Source organism: Bufo bufo, chromosome 6 (genome assembly GCF_905171765.1).
Source record: "Bufo bufo chromosome 6, aBufBuf1.1, whole genome shotgun sequence".
Taxonomy (NCBI): Eukaryota; Metazoa; Chordata; class Amphibia; order Anura; family Bufonidae; genus Bufo; species Bufo bufo.
This window is the reverse complement of record NC_053394.1, coordinates 359,555,092-359,580,760: the sequence shown is the minus strand read 5'-3', so window position 1 is coordinate 359,580,760 and position 25,669 is coordinate 359,555,092. Positions and strand designations below refer to the sequence as shown.

The 25,669-nt window shown below is 43.3% G+C and overlaps 1 protein-coding gene across 2 annotated transcripts in view; it reads right to left on the bottom strand.

The window, feature by feature from the left end:
* Nucleotides 1-11,879: 11,879 nt before the first annotated feature.
* The window catches only part of NUP85 (nucleoporin 85), a 37,214-nt gene continuing 23,424 nt past the window's right edge, over nt 11,880-25,669 (bottom strand). Inside the window, exons 7-19 of one of the 2 annotated variants that reach the window (XM_040435675.1) lie at nt 25,086-25,207; nt 22,251-22,385; nt 21,928-22,041; nt 20,233-20,359; nt 19,700-19,811; nt 19,505-19,588; nt 18,307-18,372; nt 18,038-18,189; nt 17,196-17,313; nt 14,238-14,338; nt 13,995-14,146; nt 12,196-12,300; nt 11,880-12,104 (exon numbers count right to left, since the gene is read on the bottom strand). In XM_040435675.1, coding sequence (XP_040291609.1) covers nt 12,006-12,104; nt 12,196-12,300; nt 13,995-14,146; nt 14,238-14,338; nt 17,196-17,313; nt 18,038-18,189; nt 18,307-18,372; nt 19,505-19,588; nt 19,700-19,811; nt 20,233-20,359; nt 21,928-22,041; nt 22,251-22,385; nt 25,086-25,207 — 1,487 coding nt within the window. In that variant the 3' untranslated portion in view covers nt 11,880-12,005. Of the gene's footprint in view, nt 12,105-12,195; nt 12,301-13,994; nt 14,147-14,237; nt 14,339-17,195; nt 17,314-18,037; nt 18,190-18,306; nt 18,373-19,504; nt 19,589-19,699; nt 19,812-20,227; nt 20,360-21,927; nt 22,042-22,250; nt 22,386-25,085; nt 25,208-25,669 lie in introns of both variants that reach the window. The other variant, XM_040435674.1, reaches the window with a different exon arrangement.

Genomic DNA, 25,669 nt, shown 5'->3' with positions numbered 1-25,669 from the left:
TTAATAATTTTTATGACCATAATTAATAATTCTTAATTGAATTATTACCCCCGACATAAATGGAGGTCCCACCGAGATGTGATTAATGAGATGACATGTTAATGATAAATTGTCATGTATATTGTTGCTGGCATTAGAATGCTACATCCAGATCACGTTTACAACCCTTAGAAGGGCGTGGTATATACATAGTCAAAATGAATGTCCTGGTACTAAAGGGGTTAAGCCCATACCAGAACCGCAGATGAGTTGTTGCAGTAAAGTGTTATTACACGAATGCAACCAGTGCATGACATGTAAATCAACTCAGGAGTTGTTTGTCTATGCTAAACACAATTGATGTTTTTGTATCGCCAGAAATTAATAGTAAATTGTCCCAAGATAGGGAACAGATATAGGTCTCATTAGCCTAGGGCAGTGATGGCGAACCTATGGCACGGGTGCCAGAGGCGGCACTCAGAGCCCTCTATGTGGGCACTCACGCCCTGGAAAAAGACTATGGCATAGCAATATGCTTTAGACTTTTCCTGCCATTCATTATCCCCAGGACACACTATGAACAGCACAGGCAGCGCATTAAATGTAGGCTATTAACCTATTATAGATAAATGATAAAGGACATGAAAGATATATTATATTGGTATTTAGGTTAAATTGCCGTGTCGGCACTTTGCGATAAATAAGTGGGTATTTGGTTGCAGTTTTGGGCACTCGGTCTCTAAAAGGTTCACCATCACTGGCCTAGGCGGTACAGGGTCCGGTTCTAGTCCTTTGTTTGACTCAGGAACCTTCCTATTAATTCCTGGCCAGTTAACTCCCATAGTTGGAGATTTACCCCATATACATGGAGGTTGAGTTTAGTAGCTCAGGGCGTTACAGGATAATAGAGGAACTTTATACATAAAGTCTGACCCAATGTTATTGATAAATAGAATCTATAAGAGCACAGTTTTAAACAGGTTAATTGCTATGTATGCTAATATAACCATGCTTTCTTATAGGATCCTAATGTACAATTTGCAATTGCCGCAGATATGATAATCCCCTAAGGGGGGAATTGTTTTTTATCTCACTCTGATTAATCGTTTCAGATTTTTTTAGTTTTATCTGTTTGTGAATTATTATTTTTAAGCAGAGTACCTAGAACCTGTGAATTTGTTTTAGTAGTAAAAAGCACAAAACTGTATTTAAATAGCTCTGTTAACTAACCCTAGTTGCCTTAAAAAGTCTCCTAAGGGAGGGGTGAGGAGTAGTTTGCAGTAACAGCAGACCACAGTATACTCTAGGGGTCACAGAGCTGGGTCATGTAAACAATCAGTTTTCCTGCAGATGCTGTATGTCCCAACATTTTGCCCACCATCTTAAAGATGGGAGGGGGGAAAGAGCACATTCCTTAAGCTTAGATACATGTCAGTGAAAAGGTCAGAGGTCGCAAAGCTGCGCAGCGAGCTGATTTCTTAAGTCAGCCTAATGTAAAAGGAAGAATAAGATTCTCCCAACTCCATTGAATGTAAATTCTTTATCTGATGAAGTGAATAAAGAGTAAAGGAAAAGTTGTTTAATACTTCGCTGACATAGGAATGTCCAGTAAACGAAGCGAACTGCTTCATTAAATTCATAATTATAGCAAGTCAATAAATGATTAATGGTATTGATTACTAATCAATTTTTTCCACAGGATCATTAACAATGTTTGTGTAGAGGTTTTTTTTTCAGTGCTAAAAACACCAAGAGATGAACTAAGATTGAAAAATCTAAAATTTGAAGATGGAGACACATCATAAATTTCATATGATTGGTGGTGGTATCGTATGACTGAAAAGAGACTGAACAGTTATACTAACCATATTGTTTGTCTATCAATTGTGACTAACTTGTCACTGTATTCCATGCAGATATATGGACGCATATATATTACTCTGTTTCGAGGTAGTCTCAAAGTATTGATTGGGTTATTATCCTAAATCGGCATAACACCTAAGGCTGCATTAGCCTAACAGAGGAAGAATAGTTATATCTATTCTTGGTACCCTGTAGTTTGTTTTTCTTTGAAAAAAAATAAATAAATATATATATATATATATAAATAAAAGTCCTCAACTTGCTGCTGGCTAAAGTATGGCATAAATCAAAGGCCTAAAATAGGCAGGTATATGTTTGATAAAGTTTTTGCTGCGTTGTTACTCATACTGTCTGTTGTTTTCTTAAGCTTAGATGATGGCCCAAGATGGGATCACGTGTTGATGGAAGGACAGATGGCGGAATCCTAAAAGTCTTTGTATCCGGAACCAAGAGAACCTGAGGTCAAGGCTATCCGTGACGCAAGAGACGTCCAGTCGGAGCCAACCCAGATGTATCCAAGATGTATCCAGGAGGGACAAGTGGGCAGAGCCCCAGGAGATTCGACAGCTGCTGCAAAAGTACATCACACCAGTGCAACATGACAAAGTATTCGAGATCGCAGACATGAAGATATGATGCCAAGCACCACTCGCTAAGGGCTCTTTCACACTTGCGTTATTGTCTTCCGGCATAGAGTTCCGTCGTCGGGACTCTATGCCGGAAGAATACTGATCAGGATTATCCTAATGCATTCTGAATGGAGAGTAATCCGTTCAGGATGCATCAGGATGTCTTCAGTTCCGGTACGGAACGTTTTTTGGCCGGAGAAAATACCGCAGCATGCTGCGCTTTTTGCTCCGGCCAAAAATCCTGAAGACTTGCCGCAAGGCCGGATCCGGGATCAATGCCCATTGAAAGGCATTGATCCGGATCCGGCCTTAAGCTAAACGTCGTTTCGGCGCATTGCCGGACCCGACGTTTAGCTTTTTCTGAATAGTTACCATGGCTACCGGGACGCTAAAGTCCTGACAGCCATGGTAAGTGTAGCGGGGAGCGGGGGAGCAGCATACTTACCGTCCGTGCGGCTCCCCGGGCGCTCCAGAGTGACGTCAGGGCGCCCCAAGCGCATGGATCACGTGATCACATGGATCACGTCATCCATGCGCATGGGGCGCTCTGACGTCATTCTGGAGCGCCCGGGGAGCCGCACGGACTGTAAGTATACCACTCCCCCGCTCCCCGCTCCTACTATGGCAACCAGGACTTTAATAGCGTCCTGGGTGCCATAGTAACACTGAAAGCATTTGGAAGACGGTTCCGTCTTCAAATGCTTTCAGTACACTTGCGTTGTTACGGATCCGGCAGGCACCTCCGGCAACGGAAGTGCATGCCGGATCCCAACAACGCAAGTGTGAAAGAGGCCTAAAACGAGTTGCCAAGTTGCTGACAAGCCAGGAAGCTATTACTTAGAGGACCAAAGAAAGATCTTAACTAGAGACACGTTTCCAGAAAATGACCGAAACGCCTTTCTCTCTACAGTGGTCATAAAAGAAAAGAACTAAACAATTGTATAAATATGTGTTCATTGAACCGGCGCGTTTATCACTAATACAAGGAACGTAACCTACTTGTAGTTTAACTAATCATAGAGTTTGTACGTTAGACTTGTGTCGTAAAAGTACACACAAAGTTGTGATAAATTTATTCCAAGGTAAAACTTGCGTTCCCCAATCCATAATGATTTGGAGCATTTAGCCCTTTATTGCATTTCAGCCTATTCAACCTTCTAATAACGAAATTGAATATGCTGAAAAGGGGGGATTTGTTGTGCCTTTTCATAGGTAAATGCATTGATATCAAATTCATTATAGTCAAGATGGATGTTCATTGCCTTTAAGAGCCATGCTCGACTATAGTTGCAATTTTGTATGTCTTGAGTAGGCCAAATTAAGGTCACACAAAGGTTTATACTCTTCAGTGTTATTTTTCTGGTGAATGTACCAGTCTGAGAAGAGGCCTCCTTGTTTACTTTTAAATTTATGACGGGAGATAAAGTTAAGCTCTATGCAGCTGGTGATAATTACCTATACAATTAGGCATTTATTAATGAAGCAAAATATATAATATGTATGTATTCATTTAATGAGCCTTAGTTAGTCCTTAGCATAAGACAATCAGTAGGACATAGATATATACACTGCTCAAAAAAATAAAGGGAACACAAAAATAACACATCTTAGATCTGAATTAATTAAATATTCTTCTGAAATACATTGTTCTTTACATAGTTGAATGTGCTGACAACAAAATCACACAAAAATTTAAAAATGGAAATCAAATTTTTCAACCCATGGAGGTCTGGATTTGGAGTCACCCTCAAAATTAAAGTCGAAAAACACACTACAAGCTGATCCAACTTTGATGTAATGTCCTTAAAACAAGTCAAAATGAGGCTCAGTAGTGTGTGTGGCCTCCACGTGCCTGTATGACCTCCCTACAACGCCTGTGCATGCTCCTGATGAGGTGGCGGACGGTCTCCTGAGGGATCTCTTCCCAGACCTGGACTAAAGCATCTGCCAACTCCTGGACAGTCTGTGGTGCAACGTGACGTTGGTGGATAGAGCGAGACATGATGTTCCAGATGTGCTCAATTGGATTCAGGTCTGGGGAACGGGCGGGCCAGTCCATAGCATCAATGCCTTCGTCTTGCAGGAACTGCTGACACACTCCAGCCACATGAGGTCTAGCATTGTCTTGCATTAGGAGGAACCCAGGGCCAACCGCACCAGCATATGGTCTCACAAGGGGTCTGAGGATCTCATCTCGGTACCTAATGGCAGTCAGGCTACCTCTGGCGAGCACATGGAGGGCTGTGCGGCCCTCCAAAGAAATGCCACCCCACACCATTACTGACCCAATGCCAAACAGGTCATGCTGGAGGATGTTGCAGGCAGCAGAACGTTCTCCACGGCGTCTCAAGACTCTGTCACGTCTGTCACGTGCTCAGTGTGAACCGGCTTTCATCTGTCAAGAGCACAGGGAACCAGTGGCGAATTTGTCAATATTGGTGTTCTCTGGAAAATGCCAAACGTCCTGCACGGTGTTGGGCTGTAAGCACAACCCCCACCTTTGGACGTCGGGCCCTCATATCACCCTCATGGAGTCTGTTTCTGACCGTTTGAGCAGACACATGCACATTTGTGGCTTGCTGGAGGTCATTTTGCAGGGCTCTGGCAGTGCTCCTCCTGTTCCTCCTTGCACAAAGGCGGAGGTAGCGGTCCTGCTGCTGGGTTGTTGGCCTCCTCCACGTCTCCTGATGTACTGGCCTGTCTCCTGGTAGCGCCTCCATGCTCTGGACACTACGCTGACAGACACAGCAAACCTTCTTGCCACAGCTCGCATTGATGTGCCATCCTGGATAAGCTGCACTACCTGAGCCACTTGTGTGGGTTGTAGACTCCGTCTCATGCTACCACTAGAGTGAAAGCACCGCCAGCATTCAAAAGTGACCAAAACATCAGCCAGGAAGCATAGGAACTGAGAAGTGGTCTGTGGTCACCACCTGCAGAACCACTCATTTATTGGGGGTGTCTTGCTAATTGCCTATAATTTCCACCTGTTGTCTATCCCATTTGCACAACAGCATGTGAAATTGATTGTCACTCAGTGTTGCTTCCTAAGTGGACAGTTTGATTTCACAGAAGTGTGATTGACTTGGAGTTACATTGTGTTGTTTAAGTGTTCCCTTTATTTTTTTGAGCAGTGTATTTGTTTATATTATATTGTTATATGTTACGAAGACAACATGTATCCAGTATATTGTATATATTTCTCATTAGAAGAGTGTCTGTGAAGATGTGTTTTGTAACAATTAATCACATCTTTGGTATGACAGAGGAGGTACTGATATCTCTGTGAGAAAACTGCCATTTACGATCCATAAATTAGCAGTGTGAGAAACATTAAGTGAGACGCCTAGAGGTCTGTCTCTAATTGCTACAAGTGTCAGAATTAATCCCTATAGCTTCGAGTTAAAGCTTCTAAGGTCAAAATGTATATTCAGACTTACATAAATTAACCCTTTATACTATGATGCAAATAGCTTACACAGCAGTGCCACCTATGTATCAGTAGGTGACAATGCAACAGTAGCAAAAGTGCATTCTGGGTAAGGTTATGATGTCACATTTTTATCAATGGTCACGCCCATCCGACAATGATTGGAAAGTTCCAAACTAGGAAGGTGTGTCTAACTGATAAGTTTGGGATCATAAGCCATACACAGGAGGTAGAGAAAAAAGAAAAAGGAGAAAGAAAGGAAAGAGGAAGAGAGAGAAGTGGAGCTCTCTAGAGGGGTCTATCGAGATGAAAGCCATAATGAGATGCGCTATGATGGACCACCCAGCTTTCCTAGGAGCAGAAGTGAGATTCCTACTAGGACTTGGTAAGAGACACAGAAAATGATATTTCATTTTATTAAGACTAATTTGATAGTGTGGGTGAAATTATACCATCTAGATTGGCGAATAAATAATTAAATTAATTGATCATCTCCATGTTGAGATGTAGTCTTAGGATATTGTGAGGCTTCATTCTACCTGCAGAAGAATCTAGATTCATAATCTAGCAAAGCATTAAATGATTGATAGAGATATATATATATATATATATATATACACACACATACACACACACACCTAAAGAATTATTAGGAACACCTGTTCTATTTCTCATTAATGCAATTATCTAGTCGACCAATCACATGGCAGTTGCTTCAATGCATTTAGGGGGGTGGTCCTGGTCAAGACAATCTCCTGAATCCAAACTGAATGTCAGAATGGGAAAGAAAGGTGATTTAAGCAATTTTGAGCGTGGCATGGTTGTTGGTGCCAGACGGGCCGGTCTGAGTATTTCATAATCTGCTCAGTTACTGGGATTTTCACGCACAACCATTTCTAGGGTTTACAAAGAATGGTGTGAAAAGTGAAAAACATCCACTATGCGGCAGTCCTGTGGGCAAAAATGCCTTGTGGATGCTAGAGGTCAGAGGAGAATGGGCCGACTGATTCAAGCTGATAGAAGAGCAACGTTGACTGAAATAAACACTCGTTGCAACCGAGGTATGCAGCAAAGTATTTGGGAAGCCACAACACGCACAACCTTGAGGCGGATGGGCTACAACAGCAGAAGACCCCACCGGGTACCACTCATCTCCACTACAAATAGGAAAAAGAGGCTACAATTTGCAGGAGCTCACCACAATTGGACTGTTGAAGACTGGAAAAATGTTGCCTGGTCTGATGAGTCTCGTTTTCTGTTGAGACATTCCAATGGTAGAGTCCGAATTTGGCGTAAACAGAATGAGAACATGTATCCATCATGCCTTGTTACCACTGTGCAGGCTGGTGGTGGTGGTGTAATGGTGTGGGGGATGTTTTCTGGGCACACTTTAGGCCCCTTAGTGCCAATTGGGCATCGTTTAAATGCCACGGGCTACCTGAGCATTGTTTCTGACCAAGTCCATCCCTTCATGACCACCATGTACCCATCCTCTGATGGCCACTTCCAGCAGGATAATGCACCATGTCACAAAGCTCGAATCATTTCAAATTGGTTTCTTGAACATGACAATGAGTTCATGGAACTAAAATGGCCCCCACAGTCACCAGATCTCAACCCAATAGAGCATCTTTGGGATGTGGTGGAACGGGAGCTTCGTGCCCTGGATGTGCATCCCTCAAATCTCCATCAACTGCAAGATGCTATCCTATCAATATGGGCCAACATTTCTAAAGAATGCTATCAGCACCTTGTTGAATCAATGCCACGTAGAATTAAGGCAGTTCTGAAGGCAAATGAGAAATAGAACAGGTGTTCCTAATAATTCTTTAGGTGAGTGTATATATATATATATATATATATATATACACACACACACACACACACACACACACACACACACACACTGCTCAAAAAAATAAAGGGAACACTTAAACAACACAATGTAACTTCAAGTCAATCACACTTCTGTGAAATCAAACTGTCCACTTAGGAAGCAACACTGAGTGACAATCAATTTCACATGCTGTTGTGCAAATGGGATAGACAACAGGTGGAAATTATAGGCAATTAGCAAGACACCCCCAATAAAGGAGTGGTTCTGCAGGTGGTGACCACAGACCACTTCTCAGTTCCTATGCTTCCTGGCTGATGTTTTGGTCACTTTTGAATGCTGGCGGTGCTTTCACTCTAGTGTGGTAGCATGAGACGGAGTCTACAACCCACACAAGTGGCTCAGGTAGTGCAGCTTATCCAGGATGGCACATCAATGCGAGCTGTGGCAAGAAGGTTTGCTGTGTCTGTCAGCGTAGTGTCCAGAGCATGGAGGCGCTACCAGGAGACAGGCCAGTACATCAGGAGACGTGGAGGAGGCCGTAGGAGGGCAACAACCCAGCAGGACCGCTACCTCCGCCTTTGTGCAAGGAGGAACAGGAGGAGCACTGCCAGAGCCCTGCAAAATGACCTCCAGCGAACCACAAATGTGCATGTGTCTGCTCAAACGGTCAGAAACAGACTCCATGAGGGTGAAATGAGGGCCTGACGTCCACAGGTGGGGGTTGTGCTTACAGCCCAACACCGTGCAGGACGTTTGGCATTTGCCAGAGAACACCAAGATTAGCAAATTCGCCACTGGCGCCCTGTGCTCTTCACAGATGAAAGCAGGTTCACACTGAGCACGTGACAGAGTCTTGAGACGCCGTGGAGAACGTTCTGCTGCCTGCAACATCCTCCAGCATGACCGGTTTGGCATTGGGTAAGTAATGGTGTGTGGTGGCATTTCTTTGGAGGGCCGCACAGCCCTCCATGTGCTCGCCAGAGGTAGCCTGACTGCCATTAGGTACCGAGATGAGATCCTCAGACCCATTGTGAGACCATATGCTGGTGCGGTTGGCCCTGGGTTCCTCCTAATGCAAGACAATGCTAGACCTCATGTGGCTGGAGTGTGTCAGCAGTTCCTGCAAGACGAAGACATTGATGCTATGGACTGGCCCGCCCGTTCCCCAGACCTGAATCCAATTGAGCACATCTGGGACATCATGTCTCGCTCTATCCACCAACATCACGTTGCACCACAGACTGTCCAGGAGTTGGCAGATGCTTTAGTCCAGGTCTGGGAGGAGATCCCTCAGGAGACCGTCCGCCACCTCATCAGGAGCATGCACAGGGGTTGTAGGGAGGTCATACAGGCACGTGGAGGCCACACACACTACTGGGCCTCATTTTGACTTGTTTTAAGGATATTACATCAAAGTTGGATCAGCCTGTAGTGTGTTTTTCCACTTTAATTTTGAGTGTGACTCCAAATCCAGACGTCCATGGGTTGAAAAATTTGATTTCCATTTTTTTTTTGGTGTGATTTTGTTGTCAGCACATTCAACTATGTAAAGAACAAAGTATTTCAGAAGAATATTTAATTAATTCAGATCTAGGATGTGTTATTTTTGTGTTCCCTTTATTTTTTTGAGCAGTGTGTGTATATATATATATATATATATAATAGAACATTCTTCGCCAAGCTAAGTGATGGATTCCCACAGGAAGGACTTATTTCAAATCCTTTCCATTTAAGATCCTAGATCCCTGTTATTTGTCTTAATAGTCTTACCAAAGTAATATGTGAAAATAGTCCAGGATGGGGTGGAAGGATATAATTGTCTCTTCTAAGTTATGTCCTTGGATGGATTTGCCCATGCCTGAAGCCATGTGATGTGTAGTTGGTTAGAGGGGGGCGGAATGTATTTAGCATTCTATATTGATGTCTAGGATTAGACATGCCCATCTGGATATCATAAGGTTTTCTCTGAACAGAAGTAATGTATATAACTTATGTTCATATTTTGATATCCTAACCTAATAATAGCTTGGTTATAATGTGACAAGTTATTTCCACTCACATGTATTGTTAAGCTTGTAATGCTTTATATTAACGCTATATATATTCATTTGCATGTATCTTTGTGTTTATTTACTTATAGGTTTATAATCTTGTAACCAATAAATCTGCATATTTTTATAATACCTGTGTATTATTGTATAATGCAGAACTACATTTTATCATTAACATCATCTCACGTCAAAAAGAACTTATTTATCTGAGGAAATAGTCGGACTCAGATGTGAATTGTATCAATTAGGTTGTCTACAATTCACCAGGTCATGATTTTAAGAATTTATGACAAATTTTATAAATTAATTTTTTTTTATGGTTAATAATTTTTATGACTATAATTAATAATTATTAATTGAATTATTACCCCCCCCCGACAATAGAGGCGGGCTCTCTCAAGGGTGCTGTCATGGGCATAAGGGCAATAGTAAGATGTTCTTGAAGCGTTCAGGGAGGTATTGTGCGGAGTTTGCTGCTTTGAGGATTAATTCTTTGAAATGGTAGAAGTGCAGCCTAGCAATGATATCTCTGGGGGCGGCACTGGGAGCACTTCTGGGTTTAGGAATTCTGTGCGCTCTATCAGTTAAAAGATCTCTTTGATCTGCACGTGGAATCAGTGCAACAAAATAATCTGTAAGTAAGTCCTTGATAGCTTCAGGTTCAACGGTTTTCGGGACCCCTCTGAATCTTAGATTATTGCGTCTTGAACGATCCTGAAGATCCGCTAGTTTGAGATTCAATGCGGATATATCATCCTCAACATCATTATGTGCGTCCACCAACTGGTTGTGGGCGTTAGTGAATTCTTCCATTTTATCCTCGATATGAGACGTTCTTTCTCCAATTTGGGTAATATATTTTTGCAAGGCAATAAATGCAGACGTTACATCTTTCTGTATGGAGTGTCTCAGGTCAGACAGCAAAGACCTTAAAGTGGATTCTGTAATTGGTAAACACAGGTTATCATTGATGGATGAATGGGAGCAGATTGATTGTGGATTTTTCTCCTGGGGTAGGATTCCCGCACTATAAGAGGAAGTGGCATCCTGCAGCATATTCTGATAGTAGGGAGAAGTTGGTGGCTGGAGCTTTTTAGATGGGGATCATGTTGCAGAGGTGGACTGACCTGTTAGAGGTGAGGGACTTCTTCCCCCTGTATTTCTGAGGTGCGCTGGGAAGGGAGTGGTGTCGGGCTGTTTCTCCTTTGCCGCATGGTGTAAGGAGCGGGCGCCATCTTGGATACCTCCAGCAGCCCTGCTGAATGCCTTGACGCTTCCTCCTTTCTCTTGGTGCAGCCCATATTTGCAGGTGATGAGATGATTGTCTAAGTTTCCCACAACCTTTGGTTGATGCTGGGGTCGCTGAGTTTGCTGTGGGCAGCGGTGTTAATTTTGCAGGCTCTGGAGCTAGCGCGTCCTGCGTCCGCTCAGCTCCTCATTCGGGCACGCCCCCAGGTCATCAGTATCTGATCAGTGACCCCCCGCCACTCACCTGTTTTAGAGAAACATCTATACAGTTAAATTCAGGAGGGCACCTGCGGCTGCTGGCCATGTGCGTAAGAGAGAATCAGATCATTATGTACCTGTCTGGCAGCATTGAGAAGGGCTTGGGTGGCCCTCCTATGCATCAGCCCAAAAAAAAATTCCCCGTAGAGTCTATGGCCAATCCGCCCCTGCAGATACTGATGACCTATCCGGCACTTGGAAAACCCCTTTAAACTTTCTCCACATCCATAGACATGAAGATGGTGGTGGATATGCGACTTACCCACGTGACCATTGACCACTTCCCCAGCTCTGTTCACTTCTGTGCAGGCGCATACATAGGAGATTTTGCTGCCTCTATCTATGTACGCATTGAGCATGCTCAGAAGTAGGCATAGCTGGGAAACAACCAAGAAAGCACACGACTGCCACCATCTTCATTCCTATGGATGCATCTGACTATTACACAGGAAGTAGGGCGCCTTGAAATAAAGTCCTGGGACAGGCCCTGGGGAGGTAAAAAGTGTTTCCTAGCATAGAACACAATCATTTATGGTACATTGTAAGTTTTACCAGAAGATGACCAACCCCATTTAAAAACAAATATGATGCCGGCAGTCTCCATGTGTTATTATTTCATTACATCCGAGGCTCAACCAGAAAATAAGAAAAGAAAAATATGTTTATTTCCAGACCAAAGATAATTACACATGTGGCCATGTTCTCCCTATTTACACTTGAACAGTTCCTTCTTTAACAATGGCGCGGGCCAGGTTTCGTGCAAGAGCCAGCCTGAGCATCTCCATCTTTGTGTTTTCAATGCTGCTGTCCTATGGAAGAAGACACCACAAGCCAAATATTTATTACTCGTTGTTTGTGGCAACATATAAAATGCACATCAGCAAACTGAGCTGGGATTACCTGGGATCTCCGACTCTCCTCCGACTGGATCTGTTCCACCTTTGCTGCAGTCCTGTCCTCCAAACAGCTCATTAGCTGATAGGTCTGCTCAGCAGAGAAGATCACCTATAAAGGAACAGTCTTGTTAGGGGACCAATATTTTATACAAAAAAAAAAAAAAGCAGTCAGCTGCCACATTGTGAGAAAGTAGACAGGAACTTTTATATATGAAATTAACATTTTTGGCTAGAAGTCAGACCCAAGTTTAACATGTGCAGAGTTCAAACGTGCCATTTATGATACAACCCCTTTCTCAAAGGCTATCAACACCTTAAGGGCAATTTTTTAGGATTGCGTTTTACTCATTTTGGGCTAAAAATAATTTATTTTCAGTTGGCTTTTTATAAAAAATTTGAGATACAAGGGTTAAAAAAAAAATCAGTCTATTCACATACCGACTTTTCTTTGCATCCTATCAGCCAACGACGGCTCATGTCCCTTATCTCTGATCCTCCTGACCTCAAACACATTATAGATCAATTCTTATGAAACTGATAAGAATATGGCTTAAATAAGTGTTTATGAAGAAGTCAGAGATAAGAGCTGCACATGAGTCATCAGCTGAAGGGATTCAAAGAAAAAGTCACTGCTTGCAAACAGACTGATCTGTAACCTTTGTATCTGAGAAACAGCTGAACAATTTTAATGAAGAACTGAAAAAAAAAAAAAAAAAAAACTTTTTAGCCCACAATGAGTACCCCCGAAGGTGTACATACCCTTTAAATGTTACAAGCAGAGAACATGTATAACTAACTGGTAACAGGAGGTGATAACATTTAGAAATTCTCCTGTATCCCTCCCCATGGGGTCACTGGAAGTGCCTGTCCACACACAGAACCAGTAAGTGTACACTATCATGACGTCCTGACGGCATATGAGTGCTGCACCAATATATTGCACCCAGTGCTTGAAAGTTTTGTATTTAAAAAGTTTTTTTGTTTTTTTTTACGATACCAAGCTCTGGCTCTGGCAAGCTTTTAAAGACTTGATGCATTTCATAAATCCTTGTCCATTGAAAGGTTTATAGAGATATCCCCATTAAAGACATTTTTGGCGTATGCTGCTGGATTTGCCATAAATATTTGATCAGTGGATGTCCCACTTCTAGGTTTTGGCCTTTACAGAAACAGCAAAGCCGTGTGCACCTCCCAAAATCTATGAAATACCCTTTTTTTTTTATTGCAGCCCTTAGGAATGGACTAGAGTGGTCGTGCCCCCCTGGTTTAAAAAATAAAATAAAAAAATCGAATACATCTAAGGCTACTTTCACACTGCAGTTTCTGGATCCGCCTCTGAGATCCGTTTCAGGGCTCTCACAAGCGGCCCAAAACGAATCAGTTCAGCCCCATTGCATTCTGAATGGATAAGGATCCGTTCAGAATGCATCAGTTTGCCTCCGTTCCGCTTTGGAGGCAGACACCAAAACGCAGCTTGCAGCGTTTTGGTGTCCACCTGACGAAACTGAGCCAAACGGATCCGTCCTGACTTACAATGTAAGTCAATGAGGACAGATCCTTTTTCACTGACACAATATGGTGCAATTGAAAATGGATCCATCCCCCATTGACTTTCAATGTAAGTCAAGACGGATCCGTTTGGACTTAGATATACAAGCGTTTGCATTATCAGTGCGGATCCGTCTGTGCAGATACAAGACGGATCCGCACCGAACGCAGGTGTGAAAGTAGCCTAAAATGCAAGCTTATAACCAAGTAATGATTCAGGTCTTACATATGGCTTCAGCATTCCCAATCAGTTACCTGTTGCTGTTCCAGCAGAGGCAGCGCATCCAGCAGTAAAGTGAGCCAAAAGGAGCAAGGAGCAATGCGAGCCGTCATGAGAGAAAGCAATAAGCAGGCAGCTTCTTCAAACTGCTGGTCATTGTACATTCTGTGAAACTCTCGGTATTTTCCTGTAATAAAGATTCACAGGAGTTAGATCAGGTCTACGAGAGCAATGAAGGGTTAAACACTTGTGCAGAACTGCAGCCTCCATACACTCACCTAGGAATGTCAGACGATCGCTGAGCAACATGGCAGAACCCAGGTTATCAATCAAATCCAAATCAGAAAATCTTCCTCGCTCACAGTAATCCTTCAGGAACCTTTAAAAAAAAATAATAATAATAATAATTAAATGTTCGGTCCCATCACATCTCAGGATGCACGTGGACTGCAACAGGACAGTAGAAGATCACCTAGAACCCTTACCAATCTGAGAATGTGGGGAGGGGGGTACCAAGTCTCGGATTCATGCACGGCCACTATTAGGGATGAGCGAATTGACTTTGGATGAAACATCTGAAGTTGATTCGCATAATGCTTCGTTTGAATACTGTACGGAGCAGGAGCTCCGTACAGTATTAGAATGTATTGGCTCCGATGAGCCGAAGTTATTACTTCGCATCATAACTTCATCAATTAATTTCTACTGTAAACAAAAGACATTTCCAGAACTCTGGTTCGGTTCCAAGATACCACTATCCATGGACCCCTCCACTGCTATAGCTGTTCTGGACTCCCTTGGGGTGGAATTTCTGTATCAGATTTTACTGCAAAATCTTTCATGGCACTCCAGCTGCTGTGAAACTACAACTCCCAGAATGCAAACATGCTCGGCTGTTCTTCTAAGGGCTCATTCACACGATCGTATGTCTTTTTCGGTGTTTTGCGGGCTGTTTTTCCCGGATCTGTTTTTTTTTTCCCGTAGTGTTGCCGGTTCCCTTCCATTTTTCCGTATGGCATATACAGTAATTACATCGAAAAAATTGGGCTGGGCATAAAATTTTCAATAGATGGTTCCGCAAAAAACGGAACAGATACGGAAGACATACAGAGTACATTCTATCTTTCAACGGAATGAAAATACGGAAATGGAATGCATACGGGGTACATTTCCGTTTGTTTTTTTTGTGGAACCATTGAAATGAATGGTTCCGTATACGGAACGCAAAAAAACATTCGTGTGAACGAGCCTTCTCTCCCACAGCAGTGAATAAAGCATTCTGAGAGTTGTTGCTTCTGAACAGCTGGAGGTTGCTGATCCCTGATGCAGAGGGATGCAAGTTGCATGCTGGGTGGCAAGCTGCTGAGGCAACCATACGCCTGATGTCAGATTGTGCAGGAGAATTACATTATAAGGACATGTTAAACACCCAGCGGGGGTCCAACCACGGTCAGAACCCCATTTCCTCCAGCATCAAGACCGCAGCAAACAGGAGTTTGAATAGACAAGCAGTTGAGCCTGAGCCCTGCAGCATCATTTAAAATTCATGCCACCGATAGACATAGCCAAGCACAGTACTTGTCAGTGGTACAGGCTTTGAATGGAGCAGCAGGTTGCATACACAGCCGCTGGCCTATTCATACTTCTCCTAAGGCCCCTTGTACACAGCCAATTCCCCCCCCCAAGTAGCATCCTTTTTTTTTTTATAACAAATGCCACTTGGATACAGGGGCGGATTTGCCTTAGACTATACAGGGAAATTTCCCAGTGGGCCAAACTCCAGGGGGCCGCCTTACCCCTCCTCTTGGCCGCCAGCCAGGTAAGTAATGATCTGTCGCTCCCAGAGTTAATTAACGCTGGGGCGTCAAGTAGTTATCTACCTGGATGGCGACCACAGGTTCCTGAATTCAACTGTATTGACATCCTGAGTAGGAGGAGAGAACTTGGCATCTGGCTGTTGCCACCACAGAGGGGGAATGTGGTTTTTAATGCTGCTGGGGCAGTTTATTGTATTGCACTGAGGTATTTGACTCTGCTGGGGCAGTATTTTGTGCGGCAATACGGTATTGCTGTCCCTACCTACTTGCGTTGGTCCTGCCCCGTGTCAATTTGAACTTGCCTATAACATGGGGGGGACACTTTAATTTTTTTTTCCCCAGGGCGACTTTAAGTTCCCAGTCTGGATATCAATAGAATTAATGCATTTCAATGGCATAATGTACACTACAGGTATTTTAACCGATCAGTGTATCCGTTCCCATATTTTTAGAACATGTCCTATTCATGTCCATTTTCACTGATCTAAGCCGTCTATAGACCAAAAACAGATCAGTGGGAAACTGAATACACTTGGATGCAAAAAAAATAAAAAAAAATAAACGGATAGTGATCAAAAACTGAAAGATTCACCTGATTAACGAATATTTTGCTTGATCTTAGGGTGATCGGCTGCACCTTCAGATGGGCAGATTGTTGGAAACGGGCGTTCGTAGGAACAATCTGCCCGATTATTGCCCCGTCTAAATCCACCTTTAGGCTACATTCACACAACAGTGAAAAAAATATGGCCATGAAAAACAGACAGTCAGTATTTCATAGCCATTTTTCAACCAGTTTTAATGGCCGTCTTGCATTTGGCCTCCAGCAGTAATAATGCCCCCCAGTCACCACCATAGCGGTCCTCAATTGTAATAATGTGTTTTATTTTATTTAAGCCGAAAAAAACAAAAAAAAAAACAACTCATCCACTTGCATGGGAGGCAGTCACCCCTCTCTTGATGTTAACTGGACCTGCGCTCAAGTGTGATGACGTCACCATGACCTCCCAGCGTGTTTGCTGGGGAGCGCATGATGACGTCATCATGCTTGAGCACAGGTCCCTCAGCATCACGAGAGAAGCGACTGCCTCTGAGTGCAAGTGGATGAGGTGAGTAAATCTTTTTAACCCCTAAAAGGCCATTTTGCGCTAGTGTACCCATTTTAAATGGTTGATAGACAGGTGCACTCCTACCTAACAGCCATTAAGAACGCTCCCATTTATTTCAATAGGGTCCGTCTGGCCATGAAAATGGGCAAACATTGAACATGTTCTATTTTTTGACGGCTGCTATTCATTGGCTGTTAAAAAAAAGACGCTGGGGGAAGAACAGAAGCAATGAGTCACAGTGGACAGGTGATAAACGCTTCAGGCTGGAACGCCCACTTAATCCTGCTATAAGAATTTAGTGTGCACTTACCGATCAGATATGAGTGTGGCAAATCCTGCATCTTTGGCTCGAATGCTCCATGACAGTGCTGATCCCAATCGTCTATTCCGCATGGCTTGCATCGCCATAGTCTTGCAGATACTGCGGACTGGAAATGAAGAATAAATTGTTCACCCTATAAAAATGCTTAAGTTTTGTCCCCATTCATGGTCTTTTTTTTAAATATATATATCATCAAGGAGTCCGTAGTTTTTTGTATAGTCGGACATGAGTATATCAACTTACAAAAACATTGGTGTACGCAGACACCCATTTATGGTAAATCAAGATCCATATGAATATTACAGCATTTAAGTAATTGAACGTTGTACCTTGTATAAAATAACACAGTAACACCCTTCCCCCCACCCTAACCCAACTTGAGCAGAGAGACATCCGTATCTGTATGAGAGTAGTTGTACAATTGGACGCCAACCCATTCATTGTCAATGGGGACAAAACATCACTGAGCAGAACATAATGCTCCAAAATGCTTGCTTTCCGTCCTGGGATGCGGAGCATGATGGATCCGTCATGACCCACAATGCAAGTCAATTGGGACGGATCCATGTTCTCTGACACAATAGAAAACGGATCCGTCCCCCATTGACTTTCAATGGAGTTCATGACGGATCTGTCTTGGCTATGTTGAAGATAATACAAACGGAGCCGTTCATAACGGATGCAGACGGTTGTATTATCAGTAACGGAAGCGTTTTTGCTGAACCCTCCTGGATCCAGCAAAAACGCTAATGTGAAAGTAGCCTAACACAAAAACCTGATGGCTGAAATGCTCCATAAATGACATTTCTTCGATACTTTCTTGCACACACCTTGCTCAGTCATCTGCCGCTGCTCACAGATGCGCAATGCTTTCAAAGCTTTCTTCTCAGTGCTCAGAGGAATCCTCTCCATGTGAAGCTCAAGATAAACTCGACCCAGTTCTGGACAGTGATCTAGATAGTCGACTCCAAGCTGCCAAAGACTGCAAAGGAAATTCCCTCCATCGTTAAAAAGAAAAACCTCACATGAAAAGTGATGAACTGAACAAAAAGCTACAAGTAAATGAAGCAAGGGATCAGAAAAAAATGTGATATCATACCTATGATGGGAGAAGAGACCAGATGCATACTCCAGCAGTAAATGTTCTCTCATGTTAGACCCAAAGCTACAATAATAGAGAAGAATAGATGATCAACACTTAAACAAATCTTGGAAACTGGTCTTATGCGGAATGCCTAAGACTTTTTATATACAAAATATGATTTTCAAAGTATTCCAATACGAAGACATCCGGTAAAAAATTGGCCAGGACTCATATACAAAAATATCCAATTCCCTTAATCGTTGGAGAACTCGTTTGGTTCCAATGCAAGGCTATTAGTTTCCAGGCTACATACAGTAGCCTCCCTATTGCTACCCTAGCAGCATCATCTGCTCCAACTTCCGTAACATATCCTAAAATGCATATTTTAGGGTCCCGATTGACCTATACCGAGAAGACTCTCTGTATTATCCCCACCGAATACACATCCAGCCTTTGACATCACCATATCATGTGTAATAAAGCCGCTGGTTCTATCAGGCACCGTGGGTATTTCGCATCTGGTCTGACACCAATGGCGATGTAAAAATACAGGTGTTTATTACACTCTATGTACAACGAATAGTTAGGAAAATTTCCCGTTTTCACTCAGCGATGTCTGCGGTACCGCCTCAACAATGTCTCCCCATTGCTCTTGCGATATCTCCCCTAGGTCCCTTTCCCATGCTCGCATTAAAGAAAGCGGATTCGAATCTAGAAATTTATCTAACATTTCATAAAGTGTGGAGATTAACCCCTTCTTATCTCCTCCTTAATGCCCAGGACTTAATTTTTGGCCTGTGCTAATGTCAATATATCTGCACTGGGGGTACACTAAACCTTGAAATGAATGATATAGAAACAGTAACGGTAAGCAGATGACTGGCCCCCGCCGTCTTCTACTGCAGAGGATCAGGCTCCTCCCAGACACAGGATAATGAGGAGGAGAGGGACAAGATTTATATGTATTTCTCAGTTTTAAAGGAGTTATCCAGGAGGCTGCAACGCCGCAGTACCAGGCATGCTCTGTCCACCAACACTTATATCGATGACCTCTTCTAATGGCAAGTTATCAATCAAGCGTCCTTGGACATTCCTTTTAGCATTGAGTCTTGTGAACAGTTTCTGAAATTAATCCCATTATACCAAATACAAAAAAAACAAAAACAAACATGTAATTCTCCTTCTCCCTGCCAAATCCCTCATTTTAGCTTACTACATGTTGTGGGATTGAAAGAGCTGACAGTGATCCAGCAGGTCGGTCAGATGAGCCACAAACCACCAGTTATTTGTCACAATGCTGAAAAAGAAGAAGAAAAAAAATTATAATAATAGAGAAATGGAAAGTCACGCTGGACGTTCGCTGATCTACAGATTTACATGAAAAGACGAAATGTGGTTTGGTTGGTACCTGAATTCCTTTATGACCTGATGAATATCGAGCTCAAAAGCTGCAAGCAGAACATTGTCCAGGGGCTCAGAACTGCTGTCTCCGGCATTGAAGATGTCCAGACAAGACTGAGGTATGATAGAACAGAGGTGGGCAATCGTTGGAAGGGGAGAAAAAAATATATATAAATAAAGTATTTTCATTAGAACAGATGCTGAATGGTCTTTACAAGTGATGGCCTACCCTCAGGACTGTCCATCATCTGATCGGCGGTGGTCTACACAGCTAAGTCCATTGTGGAGTGGAAGGAGCTGGTTACTACAGTGCTGCTCCCACTGAAGTCAATACAAGCAGCACTGCATTTACCAGCAACTTCTACTGCTGTGTAGTTCCAGCCAGAGCTAATGCAGAACACTGCATCGGTGGGGGTATTAGACCCCCAACTGATCAAATAGTCAAGGCCAATCCTGAGGATAAGCCAACACTGGGAAACCTCTTTACAGTCCAATATAACATCTCTTATTACGTCATCTTGCGGCTGCATCTAACCTGAGCATAGGAGTGGATTTCTGCCAAGGTCACCGTAGGATGTGTAAAAAGCAGCTGTGAAACCAGGAAATGATACCAAGTGCCCATCAGATCTTGCTTCTCCAGCAAAGTATCCTCAGCTCCCAGTAAAACCTATTAGTGAAGAAGATCTAGTGATCTTAAGACACAAGCAATTGTCCCATGGGACACAGCAGAATATAATAGAAGTAGAAAGTGCCCCCTTTACACACCCAAAAAAAATAAAAAAAATAAAACTATGCTTTAAGCTTTTACATCAGTGCAAACAGATCCAGCACTTACTTACCCCAGCAGGACATGGCACATGACGGCTCTGGTGACCAAATCAACCCACCCTCATGTGAGGAGAGAAGTAAGACCATATGGGCCGTCTCCCCAAGGCCCCCTACACAGCACAACCAGTCCACTGCCCTCCATATAATATAAATCTAGCATTTTTCCTGGAGAACAGCTCATATTTCATTACAGCATACACTGCTTTCTATCATGCGATATCAGACATGATAAACTTCTATGTTGGTGCATAATAAAGTACAGGTTGTGCTCCAGGAAAGAAAGAAATGCTCATGTAGCTGATATACACCATACTGCAAAATGCAATGTAGTGCAGGGTGGCTGTTTTTTTATTTTTAAAGTAAGGGCCCATTCACTTGGGCCAAACCGAAGGGCAGTGACCAGGAACTAACGGTTCATTCTTGACCACTGCCAACTCATTAGCTTGCAGCAATCAGCGCCTCTGTATGGAGAGGAACCGTCCCCATACAGCTTCAGTGTTTGTCGGCAGCACGTTGCTCTATGTGCCGCCTACAAACAATGACTTCATGTGCCACATACATGATCAGATCACATGACAAACAAGCGTTTTGTGTTTGTTGGTGATCTGCGGCAAATTTACACAAGCCAATTATTGTGAACAAGAGCTCATACATATTATAGATGGCCCAATAATCACAGCACGTAAATCGCCCTTAAAGGGGTTTTCCGGGCCTTTAATACTGATGACCTATCTTCAGGATATTCCATTAAAATCAGATTGATGGAGGACCGACTCCCAGCACCCCTGACAATAATCTGTTTGAGGAGACCATGGCGCTTAAGAGAGCAGCTTAGCAAGAACAGCGCCATCCATTTGACATCGGCTGTGCTTGGTATTGCAGCTCAACCCCACTTGTTTGAATGGGACCAAGCTGCATCTAGGCCATGTGACCGACGAACGCAATGTCACTGGCCTGGAAATATGCCACAGCTCTCAAGGGAGCGCCACAGTCTCTTCAAACAGCTAATTGGTGGAGAAGACAGACTCCCACCGCTCAGAAATTGATGACCTATCCTGAGGATAGGCCATCAATACCAAAATCTCAGAAAACCCCTTTAAAAGTATACCACGTAGCAGATGACGTCTCCCCCCCAAAGGCATGCCCTTTAACTTGAGACAATAAAAAGATGCCCTAATAAAAACAAGCCAGATGGGCACCAGTAAATGCCCACTCTGTGTGTTAAATTGAAGGAGACACTTAGCTGAGATTATGTAGCCACATCCACGACACTAAGGTGCCGAGGCTACGGCCACAAAGTTCACTTGTCCAAACTGATTGTCTTAGAACAGGGTCTGGGGTAACAGAAATCCCTTTGGGACACTACAACTCTAAATGAAACCATTTATCAAAGTAGGGGCCACACACCTTACAGATGGATTCCATCTGAGGACTGGAGGAGAAGGTCCCACACTGCAGATGACGTTCACATTCCTCCCGCCAGTGCTGCCATTTTAATTCAAACTCTGTCAGTGTCTGAGACTATAAAAAGGAAGAAAACAAATTTGATTATTCGAAACTTTTAAAGGAAAATATGAGATAATGAAGCAGGAAGGTCTCGTTTGTAAATGACTAATGCAATATATAAAGAATGGCAGAATGTGTGAATTGTATTCCAATGAATACAGATTCCTGCCAGCCACGGGTTCTGGCAAACTGAGTGCACCCTTCACCTGATCACGGTTACATACATTGAACTTAGGCATTTTCCTGAGGAGATCATCTAGGACTCGGCACATGCTCCGGGTGCTTGCAGAAACAGCTGCTTCTTTGGCCAGCATTTGCCTGGCTTCATCCATACGAGCCTGGAGGACATAGCCAGTAATCTGCAGATGGCACACAACAAGGAAGGGTTATACACACCCCTCAGGTACGGAAAGAAGGCCTATAGCAGACCAGAGAGTCATCAGATGTTAAATGGTCATCATTCGAATACAAGCAATTCACACCGCTGCTATATTTTGCAGCGCTTTACATAAAATTAGCATAACACTGTCCCCAATGGGGCCAAAATGTACCAAATGTACCAAAATGTACCATATAATAATACGACATAAGGTAGAACATGCTTATCCTAACCAGACGTACCCTGTGACATGGTTCACTTATGATCAGGAATGCCGCCCCGCGCACAAATACCTCGACGCGCGCTTCACCCTCAAGGCTTCATCAGGAGCCTCCATATTGTTTGAGGGGTTGAAATCTCTATATTTTCACATCTCCCACTTCAGAATAAAGCTCTGGCTACATTTAGCACTGAAACCCCCGATAGCAAGGCTTCACGATCAAGGCCTCCCCCATTTTACCAAGCCTCAATCTATGGAGGCTTAGTGGTGTAAAGGAAAACCGGCTTAGTTGTCCATAGCAACCAATGAGATTCCAGCCTTCATTTTCCAAATAAGCTCTGAAAAATAAAAGGTGGAATCCGATTGGTTGCTAGGGGCAACTAAGCCAGTTCTACTTTAATCCACTTTTGTTAAATCTCCCTCTGTGTTGCAATCACCTTCAACTTTGTTTTTGGAATTTTTCCTCTAACAAGCGCTCTTCAGCAGATGCCTGCATTTATATTGTGTAAAGATAGGTTTTTGTTGGTTTTGGTGCAAATTTCATAAAATTTCAGCAAAAAAAATAAACAATTTGACTGTGACATGTGAACACTCCTTTAGAGCTCATTAACGTGATTGTGTCTGATTTTACATCCGTAAAAACAGATCTGTGAAAAATGGATAGCCCACAGATGGCTGCTATGTGCTATCCGGTTTTTTTCCATTGAATTGGGGAGTCTGATCTGCAAAAATGGACAAGAACAGAACCCGCGGTGAGATAATCGGATCTGGCACTCAAATTCATTTACAACATGGTTGTGTGAATCACCACTTACTCTGCAACCCAACCAAATTACTAGTAGTAGCAGTAATGGTACTTTACACTGCAATTTATGGCTCCTCGTGATTTGTAATGCTTCAAAAACTATCCAAAAGATGGAAAATTGTGCTGGTTGTATACAGATTTTCTGCTACGCTACTCATGATTGTCACAATTGACAGTTCACCTATCTCTCTTAATAAACGCTGTACCCCTTTCTGAGTCTCTGTTGCATATTCACAGCAGTAAGGGTGGGTTCACACTAGCAGGGATTCCGTTATGGCTTCCCGTTACGCACTATTAGGGATTCCGTTATGGCTTCCCGTTATAACATGGTTAATAACGGAAAATAACGGAATGCCCAGACAGAATGCAAAACGGAAGCCTTTAAAAAGGCATTCCGTTTGCTTTCTGTCCTAATAGAAGTCTATGGAAAAGCATACCGGATCCGTCTGGGTCCCGTTATGCAAGACAAAGGACTTTGTTTTCCGTTTTGCATAACGGGACCCAGACGGATCAGTTTTGATTCCCATAGTCTTCTACTAGGACGGAGAGCAAACGGAATGCCTTTTAAAGGCTTCCGTTTTGCATTCCGTCATAATACAAGTCTATGGGCAGAAGAACGGATCCGTCCTTCCGTCTTATGTTATAACCATGTTATAACGTAAAGCCATAACGGACTCCCTAATGCTAGTGTGAACCCACCCTAACGAGTATGTGTGAGCAATCCATTGAATGTGGCAATTTTTTTTAATTGCCCTTTCCACCTGCCAGGGAATTTTAACCTCCCTTTACGCTGGGTTCACACCAGAGCGTACTGAACGTACGCTCTGTATGCGCGATTGTACGGGCGTTTACAATCGCGCAGAGACAAGCGAACGCCCAGTGTCGCGCGTTCCCGGAAGTCTATGTACGGGAACGCGCGACACTACGCCCCAAAGAAGCTCCTGAACTTCTTGGGGCGTCGGGCGTTTTACAGCGCGATCGTACGCGCTGTAAAACGCCCAGGTGAGAACCATGCCGATAGGGAAGCATTGGTTTCTCCTTGTTGAGCGTTTTACAGCACGTAGGAACGCGCTGTAAAACGCTGAGGTCTGAACCGGCTGTTAGTGCCTTGTTCACACAGCGCAGTTTGATCCTTTTTCTTAAAGCAGAACCTGGGAGAGGTTTTTAACTATCCCATTTTTTTTATCCAACCTAATAACGGAGAAGTCAAGGACAGCACATGCACAGCCGCCCTCCATTCATTCCTATGGGAGTGCCGAAGACACACTCAGCTATTTTAAGAAGTTCCATAAAAATGAATGAGAAATGCGTTACGCAAGCGCGGCCACTGCTCTACTCACTTCTATAGCGCTCTGAAATTTTCAACGATCCCATAGAAATGAATGGAGAGCATGCCGTGCCTACGTGGTCCACTCTACTTCTAATTGGTGGCTCTGTTCTAGCAATAGGTGTGGGTCTAAGAGGTCCTAATGATGTGCCCCCCAATGAGATGGGCCAACCCGTTTAAGGGTTGGTGTTTAAAAAAAAAAAAAAAATTAAAAAAAATGCTGGTCATAATAAATGTCCTATATGGTGTCTGACAACACAAAACATTTTGAAAAATACCTTACCCTTACCAACCATAGATACTTCTTATTAGATTGCGTCTCACTTACCACATCCCAGAATCGCTCATGCTGCAGGGGGTTTTCACTCTGTAGGACGTCTTCAGCCGCACTGTCTATGTCGCTTGAATGCAAACGTATCCAGTCAAGGAGGGATACCAGGAGGGAACCAGCTGAAAGTGTCATTCAGAAAGTTTACCTCAGCAGGTAAGTAGTTCACATATACATATAACATTACTTGTAAATGATCCAGTGAAAGAATTAGTTCAATCCTGGTTAATCTGGAGCCCTTCCTTATTGTGATAGGACTCAAGAGACCCTCCAGGCTGCTTCGCAAATAGCATCAAGGTTACCTGGACATCCGGACGACTAGTTACCCCACTATTAAATCTGCTCTTGCTTTACATTAAAGTGTGCCTCCAATCATACTGAGAAACGATTATAGAGAACGGGTGAACACCGTGGTCATATTTATACATACCTCGTACGGCAGATCCTGCTTCTACATAGCAGTGGTCCATACGAAAGGTTGGTTAGGCTACAGGATGCCTTGGCAATGGACTGGCACTCTGAAATCGTGTCAAGGGTACCATAAATAACCATCTGGGATTTTGGCCTTTGCAGCAGTGTGTCAG